General features: G+C 32.7%; 1 protein-coding gene and 1 pseudogene across 3 annotated transcripts; both read right to left on the bottom strand.

Annotated features, from left to right (window-relative positions):
* Positions 1–143: 143 nt before the first annotated feature.
* LOC145597646 (large ribosomal subunit protein bL12c pseudogene) lies at positions 144–4392 on the bottom strand (annotated as a pseudogene). Its single transcript, XR_014103380.1, has 2 exons — positions 4248–4392; positions 144–1072 (listed from the first exon to the last, which is right to left on the bottom strand). The product of XR_014103380.1 is annotated as a large ribosomal subunit protein bL12c pseudogene (transcript).
* A 2170-nt stretch (positions 4393–6562) lies between these two features.
* LOC145598190 (dof zinc finger protein DOF5.6-like) lies at positions 6563–9103 on the bottom strand. Of its 2 annotated transcripts, none has more exons than XM_081654507.1 (2): positions 8897–9103; positions 6563–8277 (listed from the first exon to the last, which is right to left on the bottom strand). In XM_081654507.1, the coding sequence occupies exons 1-2, from the start codon at positions 8948–8950 to the stop codon at positions 7189–7191; spliced, it is 1143 nt and encodes a 380-aa protein (XP_081510633.1). In that variant the 5' UTR covers positions 8951–9103; the 3' UTR covers positions 6563–7188. The 2 variants fall into 2 exon arrangements, with proteins under 2 accessions (XP_081510633.1, XP_081510635.1); XM_081654509.1 differs by having other exon boundaries at positions 6563–8274.
* Positions 9104–16342: the final 7239 nt, after the last annotated feature.

Genomic DNA, 16342 nt, shown 5'->3' with positions numbered 1-16342 from the left:
AAGTAAAAATAATTCTCTGAATTACAGACAAAAATAATATTAGAGCACTTGTTGGAGCAAAAAACTAATAAGTGCCAAACCTGTTCTCAAGGGTACTGATCATCTTCTTCTTAGTTCTTAATTCTTATTGTTAAAGTCAGGACTTGTTGGAGCAAAAATATCAATAATATTCAGAACTTAGAAGAAAATCCCAGTTACAAAGCACAATGGACTACAGCACAACTAACCAACATCATTAAGTCCCATAGAAAAATATGCCAAACTATTAATCTCTTCATTTCTCGTAGTAGCCGGAATAATTGCTGTCTATTAGAACTATTTAGAAGCGTAAAAAACACCAGAAGCTCCTGAAACCTATCCATTAGTTTCATGGGTTTTGCTTTCTGACTTAGTTCTGTTTCACTCCATAATTGCAGATCCTCCAGCAGCCTTTATTTTCTCAATTATGCCTGCTGCCTCTTCTTTTGTGAGCCCCTGTTTAAGTACTACCGGTGCCTTTTCCACTAGCTCTTTGGCTTCCTTCAGTCCTAGACTGGTCAACGCCCTGACTTCCTTAATCACCTTAAGTTTGGAAGTAGCATCAAACTTCTCCAACTTCACGTCGAATGCAGTTTTTTCTTCCTTTTTCTCCTCAGCCTGAGTGTTGGTTCCAGCAGCTGCAGCACCCAAGTCTAAGCCTTCTGTTGAAATCTTCTCCAATTTAGGATGTTTGAGTATCTCTCTGAGTGCTGGACCGATTTGAGCTCGTTCTTCAGCCGTTAGGGTAATTATTTGCTCTGCTAACTGATTGACTTTTTCCGATGGTGCTGGTCTTGATCCATATGGGTCGTAGACTGAGGGATATTTGTACTTCTTAGGCTTGGTCTTCTGAGCTACGTCAGTTTGCAGACAGCGAGTTTGAGATAAGATATACTTTTTTTCAAATATAGACCGTACATGTAAGTTCCTTAAATGCTTAATGAAATGCATATTCCACCAGAGAATTAGATAACGCAAGAAAAATTCTTCACAATAAAAAAAGCTGCCTCTTGGGAAGTACAAGCACAGCTGATCTTGATTAATATCCTCTAACCTGAGAAGGAACAACGGAAAACATAAGGACACAATATCACAAGTACAATTATAAGTCATGGAAAAGATAAGAAGAGATTAGTAGGCATTCCATTTTAAAGTGTTCACAGACTTGTCTAGCAGCAAACTAAAAATGTTCCCAACTTAAAAACTAATGAAGTTTCAGATTCAGCTAGAGTTCAGGCCAAACAACTGCAGGCCCAAGGCTCGGCTCAAGCAAGAACAGAAGTACTTTTTTATTTATGTGTGTGTTTTTATTTCGTTTCCCCCAAATTATGTCTTTTTCATTCAGATACAGCAAAAGTAAAGATAATTCCTAGTTTCCTGCTTCCTGCTTTTGATTTTAAATCTTTTAATGTCTCCAGATAATAAAATCATAAACATCAAAGCCTCAAAGGCATCATATGTTCCAATTAGTTCAAATATCCCTAGAGAGAAATGACAACTTAAAAAGAATTCTTCCCTAGTTCAAAGAATTAAAGCCTCAAAGGTACGAAAAATAAGAGGAAAGATGCTCTCTGTTCAGGGCAAAGACAGTGGCGACAAAGTCACTATCATAGTGGTGTTAAATCTAAGCAGACGCAAGGCATAGATAATTATAAGCTGTTTCTTTGCCAAGCTCGTAGGTTGTAGGCCATTCACAAATGATCAGCATATATGGCACTTTTTAGATTGGGAAAAAGAGTACAAACTCTTGGGTTGTGCAAAGTCAATGTTCACCTCGTCAAAGATGTAGCCTGGTAATGCAAATGTAAAGAAGCAAATAAATATAAAATAGAATGAGGTATAAGCCTCCTACAAATGCAATCAGACGTTCCCCTCCACCACTTGGCTAGTGCAAAGTTAATTTTGATGCAGCTGTATACTGTAAAGGATCAAAAGTATGGATTAGGCCTCACCAAATGAAACGAGATAAGAGATATTTTAGTGATTGTTTGCAAGATGAACTTGGGTACACCACTGATCAGAGAACCCTCCTAAACCTCTGCTTATAGAAGCAAGAAGCAGAACCAGATTATGTTGCCTTCAATATAATACACTGCAAATTACCAGCTTCAATTTCTCTCCTAAGATCGACATCCACACAAACTTTTCCACATTTTTAAACAAAATCTCCCCATAAGCCTCTAACATAAGATTGACTTCCTCCCAAAAAGAAATTTAAGGATCTTTTTACCATTGCCAAACACCACTTTAAGTAGTTGAAGGCTTAAACTGAACAAAAAGGAACATATAGGCCAACATCAATCGTTGAGTAAAGAGGGGTATCACGCATTGAATAGGCAACAGTGAACTTCAAATCATCTATACTTCAAACTTTAGCTATAACAAACAAAGCAGGATCCGTTTTACATATATTGACCCTCTTCATCGCATAGTGACCCTTAAACAAACTAAACACCCTTTTCAGATCTAGTGATCTTTTTGTATCAAAGCAACTCTATTCTCAGTATTCTGCCTAAAGTGACCCTCCAACTAAGAAGGGTCACTCTATCTCAAAATTTTAGGAAAAGTAACATCCGGTGACCTTTTTGTAGTTAAATCACATTATCATTAAATACACAAAGATACCAAGGTTGCAACAGATGTCATCTGCTTTATGCATCTATTGTGACCATAATTGTCATCAAGCATTGTTGAGAGCAGTGTTACCTAATTCATTAACTAAACCCCCCCCCCCCCCCCCCCCACCCCTAAACATGCGAATTGGGACAAGGTCCACTTTTGGGCTAGTTTAACACAATCACTCAGCAAATTGTGTTTCTAGTATCCCTCAGTGTACCACAACATTGGTAACATTGGTTGAGAGCAATCTCTTTGTATTAGACTAAATAATACTTAAAATAAAATCTCTGACAAACAAATGTTTACCTAGAAAGCACACGCAAGGGAATGTTGCAAACCATACACAAAGTATAATTTTCATAGCCATACAATAAAAGCCCCAAAGAACTACTAACTAGTAACCGTAACATTATTAGTTTTTTTTTTTTTTTTTTTTTTTTTTTTTTTTTTTTGAATAAGTAACATTATTAGTTGGAATTATAGGTAGTTAGTAGGAATGTCACATCAAAAACTCATAGATCACAAATTTTTCACCATTAGCAGCAAGCCATATAAATGCCCCTTTTGAATCGGAAATTACACAGCAAGAAAAGCAAACAGCAGTCGGCATATCAAAGAGCAAAATTGGACAGACGATCCAACATTCTCACATAATTAGATAGAAACAAAATCATAGCCTTTATCATTACCATCAATCAATAAAAAAAAAAAGTAACCCCCATTTTAGCCAACTCAAATTCCTATAGCAGGTTCGAGGTTCTACAGCATAACAATGGGGCATCCACTTTCTTCCTCTCCAAATCCCCCAATGCTTGCCACATATCATCACCATCACCCACACTATACTCGACACACACCTCTTCTCAAAGATCTCATAAGTCACACCACTCTACCAACAACCTTACTCCCATAGTCCCATGCAACGAACACCATTTGGAGAGCTCAGAGCAGGAAAATTCCAATTAATTTGCATTGATCATAAATGGAAACGAAGATAGATTCTTGAAAATTAAACCTCTGGAATAACTTAATTAGCAACATAAAACACAAATCGCACAAAAAGAATCACTAAAAATAACAGTAAGCTATCGTTTTACGAAGGGAAATTTAGTTCTATCGGAAAATAAAATTCGAAAAGATCCAAGTTGCGAGGCTCTTTACACCTAAAAGAAACTAAATTCAACACCCAAATCACCAATTCACAAACACCATTATAATCCAATCTGCTTTAATTAGCTTGCATTCATCCACACATAACCCAGTTTCTAAAACACTCTCCCATCCAAAATATCAGTAAATAAATTCTTGAAAACTTATTGAACCCAGTTTCTAATTGACAATCACTCGTCTAATTGTAAATTAAAATAAAGTTACAGATTACCAAATGAATTTACAGATATACCTAATGTTATTTGGGCTCCATTTTCATAGTTCCGTCCTAGCATCAAAGGGTTTTGCAACAGATTATCAAATATTGTTCTCGCTTAATGAATAGAAAAATTCTAGGATTGAAGTAAATTAACCTAAGAGAAACCCTAAATTGAAGTAAATTATCGATTTTCACAGATTGTGAAATTGATTTCCATGATAGAATCAACAAATTAAAATACCTGAGAAGCTGCTTCAATGGAGGAGAGAAAGCTCACTATCAGCTTCAACGGAGAATTCAGATTACGCTTCAATGGTGAATAGATTGAGAGAAAGAGGGAAGGGTGCCCGTGAAAATGCTCCAATATTCTTCAGTCCGTAATTCACTTTGAGCAGTAAAATTCATTTACTACGGCCATGTTCATTTACTGAAATGAATATTTAGGAAATTAGGAACCGAATTGAACTAAACTTGAGGGCTTGTTCTCATTGACTAAACTGAACTGAACTTAACTTAACTCAGCTGAACTGAACTGAACTGAACTCAGCTGAACTGAACTGAACTGAACTGAAATGAATATTTTATAAGAGAAGGAAATTAGGAGCTGAACTGAACTGAACTGAATTTCAACGTAAGAGAACAGACCCTTAAGCTGAAGAGAACCGGTCCTCTGTATTCAGTATTTTTTATAGTTGAAAAAAAATAATCATATAGTCTCTCCATTTCTAAATAATGTATAATATTTTTAAGATACGGAAAGAGTATGTATCTTCACGGGCTGAAAGCTTGTTCATATAGTAGTTAATAACACTCGTACAATAAATTGCTACTACTATGTACAATAGGCACTTCTACAATTACATTTTGCACTTCTCTTAGTATTTTTGGGGATTCCTATACTTCATCTTATTCATTTTATTTTCTAAGAACTTTTTGTCTATTTAATCAAATACACTCACTAAACCATTTTATTCACTACTCCGTATTGTTTGTATCAGCTAAATTAAAACTTGTACAAATGGCTATGAATCAAAAATGACAAAGTGTTGCACCAAAATGTATGAAACACTAAAATTCCAATTATTTGAAATGTTTTACATCAAATATACAAAGTAATACAGATATATGAATTTTGAATAATGTTGTTCTACTCCTCATATTTTTCTTTTTTTTTTAATGCTTGTTCCTACTCCATTTGTCGTAAATTATTTGCCTCATTTAAATTTCATTATTAGATGTGTGAAAACTCAAAATAGTTGCTTCATTTTTTTCATGCATGCAATGTCAACTTTTTTTTAATCTCCATTTATGTTTTAGAGGCCCTTTTTCACTTTGACAAAAACTCATTTGAAGCAAATAAATCGAATTATGGAAGTAACTCGATCTCTTAAAATGTTATTTTGTGAAAAAATGGTTATGCACTCAAGTAATGTCTGCCATGTTTGGTAATGAGACTTATGACATCCCAAATTAAATCTATATCTCAAATTCCCTTAAAACCAGTCTATAATTGTTCAAAGACTCAAAATTTCATCAACAAATCTGCAATGTTTGAATTGAGAAGTAACAAAATAATTGTACTCCTGCATAGTTGCATAATTAAACTCACAACAGCTTCTATTTAGCATAATAAGCAAGGTTCAATTATTTTTAATTTTTGTTAAATTACTACCTCCGTTACAGGTTATGTGCAACGATTTGACATAAAGCAGAGAGGGAAAATGTCTAATCGTTGCACATGACCTGTAACGGAGGTAGTAACAACTAACTTAACTTATTATGATTCAAAACTCAAAAGGAAATCATGTAATTCGTCCCAAATGATTATGATTTCAAGTGGATCTATAGGCTGGGGGTTGTCTTTTGACCCTTTGGCCCAACTAAATCACTTTTTGGCATTATCTTCTAGCATGCTAGAAAGAGAGAAATTAATGGTTTACAAAACCCAAGATATTTCATAGATCAAACCTACAGTTGTACAGTACAGGACCATTTACAAAATTTGCGCAAATACTACATTTTTCTGGATTTAAAGTGTTTTTGTAATCACATGTTATTATGCTTTTGTACTCCTCATCAGAATTTTACTTTCTTCTTTCTGAAATTCTTGCTTTTTTTCTCTTTTTAATTTCCCAGGTTTCAAATTCTAACCACATTTAGGTCAAGTTACTTTTGTAATTTAATTAATTATGTGTTTTGTTGTAGTAGTTCTCATCATTATCATGTTCTCGGCGAAAAGAAAATAAAGGTTGCATATAGTATGCCAAGTACAAAATTATAATAACGGTATTTCCACCGTCCCATGTACCCTGTCCGTTTCTTTAAGATATATTTGTCAACACACACCTTTAATCATCAATACTTTAATTTTAATCATCCACTAGCAAATAATTTCAAAACTAAACATTTAAATATACATATATACTTATTTATCAATAATTTTATTTAAAAATATGATCAAATTAAGATATTGTGATTACATACACTCAATCAAAATGAGTCAAATATTGTGAGATGGAAAGAATATGCCATGTAATGTTGGTGCATGAATTTAAATTGAGTATTAAAATATACAATATATATTTCACATATGTATATATGATATGCCCTCGTGTGACAAACAAATCCCAACAACCTAAGTTTGTCTTCCGATCCAACCAATCTAAGGTAGACAACAAAATTGAATAAAAGCAAATTACATCAACATGGACTAATAATACTACTCTAGCTAAGGCATGCTATTCTAGTGTACTCCCTTTTTGACTTAATGAAGCTCCCATAAGTCTCATTCACATTATCATGACGTTTTCTTGCTATTCAAATTGGAGTACAACCATAACGACCTAGACCACGTCTATATTACATGCATTTCATTAACCTTGCTCTTGAAAAAACTCGAGTTTACATTGTTACCGGATCGGGTTAATCAATACTATATTAAAAAAAAAAAAAAAAAAAAAAAAACCTAATTACGCTGTAAAGCGTTTTAAGGACAAATATTGATCATAATATTCTCAACATACATGAAAGTAGAGTCCATCATGATTGTTTTTTTTAGACAGGTCATCGTAAGTAATAGCTATAACGATATTAAAGATTGAGTATGTAAAAGTTAAGTACGACGTATTACTAAGATACTCATCACAGAGCGCCCTATCGTATGCAAAGCTCCCTTGGTGTAGCTAGACTAATGAATTAGTGGTAGGAGATTGAAAACCACCACCCATCAAGCCGGTCCACGAGCCAAGACTAGCACCATTACCATTCATGTTGTACCCAAAAGATGAGTCCTTGGCACCATTATGATCACTAGTTGTAGTAGTAGTAGTGGTAGCAACACAACCTTGGTCTTGCCAATCAAGGGACAAAAGCTTAGGGTTAGGCTTAACATCTACCCCACTTTGATGATGATGATGATGATCATTGTTCCCATCATATGGGAGCAACAATCTTTGATCCATGAAGCTAATTCCTGAACTTCCATCATGATGATGATTATGCATATCATTAGTATTAGACACTCCAAAAGGTGATGAATTAGAAGAATAAATACCACCAAAAGTATTAGTAGTATTATTACCATTATACCCTCCAAATCCACCCATTAGACCAAATTGTTCATTTGTATTAGTATTGCCCCCCATAAAATCATGCCCTCTACTTCCTCCTCCTACTAAACCCTCATACTTGCTTTCCATGAAATCTATTGGCCTCATTAGACCTCCACCCTCCATGAAACCACCCCCACCGGCGAGGCTCATTTGCGCGCCGATAAGGTTAGCAAGGTGAGGAGGGAATTGCACTTCATGAGGGAATGAGAGGTGGAGGTCAATAGGGTTGTTAGGGCTCGAGTTGGGTCCAAGGATGGAGTTACCACCACCATGATGAAGATGGACATTCAAGGGTTGGTTTTGTTGGTCATTGTTGGATTTTTTCGAGCTCGATTTCTTGTTGTTCTTTCTACAACCACCTCCAACAGGGATGTTCCTTAGGGTTCCTCCCTTAGTCCAATACCTCCTACAAGTCTTGCAGAAGTACCTAGGCTGTGAGAGGCTGTAGTTGTTGTAGTAACAAAATTTGGTGTGAGTTGAGTCACACCTTGGGCATTTCAGGTGTTGGTCATGTGGTGGCCTTAGCCTTCTCTCCATTAAAGGCGGTCCCGCCCTCGACGAGCATGCTGCTGCTAGCATACACTCTGTTGTTGTTGTTCCTCCTGATGGCGAGGAGGATGAGTCTAGCCCTGTTGATATTTCCTCCGACATTGTGCCCTGCTACATTCATATAGCATATTGAGTACCGAGTTTACAATATGAATATTTAATGTCTCACAAATAATAACTCTTTGTTGCAAATAATAAGAAACTAACAGAATATACATTTACGACTTTACAAGTATTTAGGTGAATGCGACTTATTTACATAAACTGATAAACTACAACCATTTAAAGCTCAGTATATTAAGTACAAGAGCAATGTTATTACAGTGGATGTAACACATATGGGAAAACAGCATAAATCACACCAACATTTAAAAATTGAGTACTAATTATTCCATTAAGTAAAATTCAGCTGTTAAGTAACCTTCCTATTCACCTTGCACTCCCTCTTTAGAATAACAAGAAAATTTAATTAACAAGTTTAATTATACTAAATAAATAGATGTATAATGTAAATTAAATGTAGCATAACATAAATACATAATAATTGAGATTTCAAATTTCTTCATATCATCAACATCTTTAAACAATGCATAGAGAAATTAACACAACATTTAAAAAGGTGAAAATGTAGGTGATTTATTAATTGACTATGTTAATTACCATATAGTATTGGTTAATTATAAAAATAAGCAGAAAAGATTATGCATGAATAAAAATGAAATGTATATACCTGAAGCCAGTCAGATGAATCCATGCAAACTTGCAAAGAAGAATGCGCCATCATCAAATAATAATTACTTATAAAAGATATATGTAATCTCTCAAATTTTGAAATTAACCAAATTATTAAAGATTGATTGGTGAATATATATAGTAGGACAGTAATAAGAAATAGTTAGAGAGAGAAAATTGAAGAAGAAGTATAGAAAGAGAAAGAAAGAAGAAGAAGAAGTGAGGAAAGGTGGGAGGTATTGAGTGGGTTTGGTCGTGAATAAGAAGGAAGAAAAAGGTGAGGTTTTGGGGTTAACATCATCATTATGGCCCACTTAACTATCCTTATATTAGCTGGTCCATTTTTCATGTATTATGTACTTGTATAGTTGTATTATATATTCTCATCAATCATGATAATTTTAGTAGTTTTCAAATATATTTCGTGTAATTTATTCCATGATCTTATACACTACGACTACAAATCTACAATTATAACGTTTCTCTCTTGGCTTGCTCTATAGTTCTTTCGGTACATGCATGTTATAGTGCATTATAATCGGTTTCTTTACTTAGTCTCTATCTAATGAAGCTAATCGAGCTGCTAATTGAATTAAATTAATGTAGGTGGATGGTTTTTCATATATAGCTCGACTTGTAATATGATCTTCAATATTGTTTTATACAATGGATGATTATGATTAAAAATTAGAAGGGCTAATTAAGATTTTATCTTTATTCAAAAGTTTAAGTAATTTTCATAAATCATCATCAATATCGATCATACAGTAGTGTAGGTTTACAAGCAATAAAGTGATACTAAGTGCAATCTGCTACAGTATATGCAATTTAATGGGAGGATGCTCAAAGTAAATGCGTTTACTAAACGGATTTTACATGAAATATGTACTCTTAAGGTAAGTTAGTTTTGTAATGTAATCCAGGCCAGCTCTGTCCACACTTTGTAAGGGCGACACATAGGTTAGGGCATGTTCTCATTTACTGAACTAAGCAGAACTGATCTAAACTGAACTAAATTGTTTATGAGAGATGGAAATTAGGAATTGAATTGTTTATGAGAGAAGGAAATTATGAGTTGAACTGAACTGATATCAAGCTGAAGAGAACATGCCCTTAATCCCTCATGCAATGAGACGAGACACCTAATGTATCTCTTTTCTTATACAAGTATTCAAAAAGAAAAAAAGATAGAATATGTACCCCGACTATACCCTTATAATGGTATAACATGCACATTCTACAGCATGAGGGAATGAACACATGAGGTAACAATATGGTTTTGATCACTAAACAAAAAATGACAATTATTCAATGTTAATTACTTCTAATTGCTCTGCTCTAAGTAGTCACAAAATGCATCTTTTCTAGACATTCAAAATCAACACTTTCTCATTGATTATATAAGCCAATTAATATTAAATTAAACAATCACTAAATTTACTTTATACTCCTCTGTTTCATAAAGTTCTTCTCATTTACATATCATTCATATACTCTGAACCTTAAATAAATTTGATAATACTACGTAGCAAGTTTTTATAAACTACTCCCTCAAATTTTTTTTGTTTTAATATTTTACATTTGAAACATAATATGCCAATTTGCCATCAAGTATTTTCAAAGTACCCCACTAAGCAGGGTCCAAAGACATGCAAATTAGGTGGTAATGATAGATATGCTCCTGTGAGTGTCCCAGATTGAGTAGCCCCTCTAGGGACCTTAAACTACGGTGTTCTTGGAAGCGTCGGCGGTGTGACATCTTTTTTGCTGGGCCCACTATTTCTTGTCCCTGTCCCAAATAATTCTGGTCTATCTATAATCTCTTGGGTCCCACTCTCTTACATCACCTTGACTCACCTTTGTTATTTTTTTGACGGCTGGGATGTCTTCATTATTACTTCCAGTGTGAAGTTCATTCGTACGATTATTAACTTCACATCACACCATACCACTATCTATCCAATTTAACTACACGACATAGAAGTATCGTTCACAGATTACACACACATTAGCAAAATTATTCTTTGGTTTTTGGACGACGGAGTAATGTTCTTATGTGTTCTTATGTTAGACAAATGTGTTTACAAAGTTTATGAAAAAAAAAAAAAAAAAAAAATTATTTTTCAATAATGTTTCCATATTTTGACTCGTATTCAAACTCAATTGTTTCATGTCTTACAAATTAGATCACACGGAATGTACTAATGCATTGAAATAGTAACACGTTTAGAGTGGTTTGAAAATAAAAGAACATTATTCATATCTTAGTGTTACATGTTATTTATTCACAATGTATAAGTTATGTGCATTACTCACAAATACAATACACAAGTCAATGTTTAAGGAAATGATGTGCATTTAGACATTATGATATTGAGCATGAGATTACTCCGCTTCACCGTAATTCTAAGCTTTATACTTTGTATTACGAGTAAAAATATCATAAAAAACAAACATATGGATCCCTAGCTAGGTGAATATAACTTCACGTTAATTTTTCTACGGTAAAGAATAATCATGTGTAGATTGTAGATTATATACATGACAGTTATCTAGATTCATCTTTATACGGATTTTATAGTTTTACGAAGTATTCTGTATAAATTAAAATGTTAAGATGGACGTTAATAATCATCTTCATGTGTATCGGAAAAATTACATTTACCTATCTATTAATCCAATATACTTGATTACTTTTAATTATGTCTTACTTACAAAAACTACATTGGTGTTAAGAATTTAAGAGTGCGATTGTTTTAAGGCCCTGTTCTCTTACGTTGAAATTCGGTTCAGCTCAGTTCAGTTCAATTCAGCTCCGCTCCTAATTTCTTTCTCTTATAAAATATTCATTCAGTTCAGCTGAGTTCAGTCAATGAAAACAAGTCCTAAGTTTATGGTTTAAATTTGTACTCGTAGACATAAAATTTATCGTTCATAGGCTTATCCGAAAAAAAAAAAGGGGAAAGAAATTTTAATTTGGTGGTCGTTGTCTGACGTGACCTCAGCAAACGCATCCAAGAAGAGAGAGAATATATTTATCTGATGGGCTCCTCGTTCTTCGATAAAGAAACAGAGCCCAAATGACCGACCCAGGAGGGCCCAATCTTGTGGGGTCCTCATGGTCGCTTCTTACAAGCAAGGGATATATTCTCTCTTAAATCACGTGCCTTTCCACTTCTCTCTATTAACACGTGATTGGCTCTCCAATTTTTCAACTACCAGAATCAACCATTAGTTCATGTACGTAAGAAAATATGCAAATATGTAAATGGTGACGATAGCAAGTTAACACCCATAAGTTTATAGTATTTCAAGAAAAATTAAAATGAATATCAAATAATTTTCCATTTTTTAACCTGTCAAATTAAGCCTTATTAATTGAATTATAATTATACGGAGTAATTGTTATACTTCATTTTATACGCGGTCGAATTTAGCCTTGTTAATCCCTTAATTGTACAAGTGAATAACGCAAAATTAAGGTGTGTATTTTAAAATGTATCTGTATGTGAATTCTAGTTAATCGAACTAGCTAGTTTGGGAATTTAAATCATTTAGCAAGTTTACTTAAGTATACTATTTACAAATGTATATATGTAGGATAATGTATTAGGGGAGCGGGTATGTCTGACATAAAGAATATAAAGTTACGAGCATACAAAAGTTATAATTTTAGTCAATTTAATTTCCAACTTTTCTTTCTTCAAAATAATCAAATGTGACACAAATTCTTATTAATCAAAAGAATGGTTGTTACAAATAATTTAGGGAGGGATCAAACTAGCTTCTTTGAGGAAGGGTATCCTTAATTAACAAGATAATTATGTGACAGCTATTTAACAAATTAACAAGCTAAGATAAAAATAATATAAGGTTAAAAAAAAAATAAAGGTCTAAAGTAGTATGCGTCAAGGCATTTTGGTTGAAAATTCTCTCTTGTGGTCATTAAGAAATAGTTTTAGCTAGATTACTAAAAAAACATGATATTGATCGCTTAACAAAAAAGGCAAAGGCACATTAAGCAAACTAATAACAGGTTGAAAAAGGCCAATCAGATCTTGATGTGATGATCAAAATTCAAATTTTTTATAAGTAAAGCACACATTTTGATAGAGTAACTTAATCAATAAATAATAAACATTATCATTCACAAGATTCCAAGTAACATAATAAAAAATTAAAGCCAATGCCAATCACTTGAGCTAGCATGCATAAAGGTTAATATAGTCTTGCTCTAGGTAATAGCTTCATTAGATCCAATGTTTAAATCTTTAATTATAATTGACCCCTTTAATTAGAAATCAATCATGGTATGTAACATAATTTCACAATTATTCTAAGTTTTAGTTATTACGAGTATTACAAGTTACAATAATAAATAAAGACCTTTTAACATATATACACTCTGATATTCGTCTCTCCATATGCTTCTTTTGTTGATTATATTTACGATTATGTTTTATTTTAATATCCATATATAATACGAAGTATATAATTATATATGTATATGTTCGATATGCATATATATAGAGTATTGTAACTATGGATGAAGAGAGCGTTTAAATTAATAATTTGTTAATAGTTTGTAAAAAAAAAAAATACTCCCGCTAAACCATTAAAAGCTGCATTATATATGCATCTAATAAAGGCATCATCTTTGCATTTAATTTGTTGATACTGGCATATACTACGTATTAATGTATTATATACTCATCACTACTGTATTAATTTCTTTTTTTTTCCTCCTTTTGAAATTTATAAATTGTTATAAAGTACATAAAATTTTGAGATCATAACAAAAAGAAAAAGATCAAAGTAAATTGTAAAAAGGGGATGGAGTAATAGAACATGTATAAAATACGTAATATTTTGAAAATAAAATCTGTCTTATTATGCATGTAATTTACCAAAGATTTTTAAGTTAAAAGACATGGATCAAAAGAGAGAAAAGGGCATTTGATGTAAAGAAATTAAAGTTATCAACCTATAGCTTCTTAATCACATTACATCTATCCATATTCTATAATCAGAGTTATTTTCAGCAAATTATCAACTTTATTTTTACAGAGGTCCGCAAAGTCGGTAAAATTCAACTGTAAGTAACTTGTTGGGAAAGTAATATTCTTTCTAGCACAGATATACACGCAGTCAATATATACGATGTACTAATGAAACAAATGAGAGCTATACACATGTGTTGGCATTGTTATGTATGGAATAATTTAATTACTACCAAAAATTATTTAAGCTCTAGAAATTTGTTTAATCATTTGGTGGTTTAATAACCGAAACTATCTTACTAAAAATATTTTTTTTTATTTTTTTTTTAAAGGTAAGGAAAAAGATCCTGACCGAATCTTAACCCTCACGGTTTTTTTGGTCCGGTAATGATAGATCAAGTACTTCGAATTTAACTATCTTACAGATAATGATAGATCAAGTACATTTAGTTACTCGGCTCATACCCTCTTATTAATAAGTGCTAGCTTCTTAATTACTACGGAGTAAAATTTTACTCGCAATATTATTGTCTTATACTGTACAAATTATATGACACATTGACATGTTCTTTGAGAAAATGATTAGAGAAAGTAGATGAATGATTGGGTAAACCTGTACGGGTATAATAAGATATTTAAACATTGTATTGAAATTTTGTCTATTTACAGTATGTTATTGCCTCCTTGTAGTGTAAGGCATAATACGGAGTATAATGTTGTGAGTAAAGTCATAGAACTCTGTTTGATTTTGGTCTAACCATAATAGTTTAGAAATGCATTCTCTCTCTTACAAATCTAGCCCATTTAAGTAATAACAACAATCACATTATGTGAGTTTCACTTTAGTACTCCATTAGCTAGTTGTTCCTCCTTCCTACCTTGGTTTATACGATTACGTATGAACATAACAATTTATACCCATGATTTCAATTCCGTTTTTTTTTTTTTTTTTTTTTTTTTTTTTTCCATTGTATACAATACAAGTAAAATGTACTGTAAATGTGTAATTATTGTCTAACATGTAAATGAGTTTTAATTAGTCTAACACCGTACCAATGAGAACGAAACCATATACAACTAAATGCCAACAATATGTAAGCGTGTAAAATGATGAAAGCTAAGTACAATGAATCCTAGTTAGTCAATTACGAGTATTTATTTTTTCAAAAAAAAAAAAAATTACGAGTATTTATTTTATGATGTAATAATTCTCTAATACAGTACTACAATAACTAAAAACAGCATAAACATAAACATCTTGAGTCTTGACTACCAACAATTTTGGTCGTATATGCATGCAACGTGTACAAGTAGGGAAACATTGTTATTGTTACCATGAACAATTGCTTTGCATTCGAATTTTGGATTTCACACATACAGTTGTGTACTGTACAAATCTCTTCTTCACTTTATGCAGCATTCTAGCTTTTATGTCTTTATAATTGGGACCCATATTTAGGGCCCGGGTCCAACACTCTTTTAAGTGGGCCCACATTAAATTAAGGCTAGTGTTGTAGTAGTAGTGGCTTGGAATTGGACTATATCGTCCATTAGTCCGTAGATTGTAGGACAGGTGTGATTAGCAAGCTTCTATGCATCAAAGAATGTGCTTTATGTCTACACTCACCTTAATTATTACGGATTATTTATATTACTTGTGTGAATTCAAGATACTTTCCTTCTACTTTAAGAACCATTTTGATCCCTTGTTATCCATTTACTGTAATTTGTAGGCACAGTTTTTTTTTAGCTTGGAAAATCTTATCACAGTCTTGTATGATTTTGAGGGTATCTCCAATAGTACGCAAAATGGACTTGTTTGTAAATCACCTTGAAATTGCAAAAACGTGACTAAGGTCCTATTCTTTTGAGCTTCTGAGCAGAGCAGAGCAAGGCTTCCATACTCTGCGGAGTATAGTAGAGCAGATTTTAGCAAAGTAGAGCATAACAGAATAACTCTGAAGAACAGGGCCTTAGCTTATCATTGGAGTGAAAAGAGTCAAAGAGTGATGTAACTAGATTAAGCAACGCTATTCAATCAAGCTACATTGCTTGATTAATGAAAGAATACATCATTTACTTATGTATGATAAAAACCTACTTAAATTACTCCCTCAATTTTAATTTAAGTGCCCAAGTTTAACCGGCACACTTCATTTGCCAACGCACAACTTTTGATAATAATAAAGTGTAAATTATAAAAGTTGATAATTGAAAACTATGCTTTGATACAATGTTAACAAGTATTCATTGGTTATATTTTATCTTTTGCATAAAGCATATATATATTGGTCAAAGTGGCGCACGTAAATATTGTCAAAGTCAAACAAAGGCCTTTGAATAAAAACGAAGGGAGTACGTTATTTATTTTGTCTATATAATTAACAAAACAACACATAATTCTAAATTTTCAATCAATTTGTTATTGTTTTATAATTCCCATT

The sequence above is a fragment of the Chenopodium album genome, chromosome 20 (assembly GCF_948465745.1).
Source record: "Chenopodium album chromosome 20, dcCheAlbu1.1, whole genome shotgun sequence".
Taxonomy (NCBI): Eukaryota; Viridiplantae; Streptophyta; class Magnoliopsida; order Caryophyllales; family Amaranthaceae; genus Chenopodium; species Chenopodium album.
This window is presented reverse-complemented; position numbering and strand designations above follow the sequence as displayed.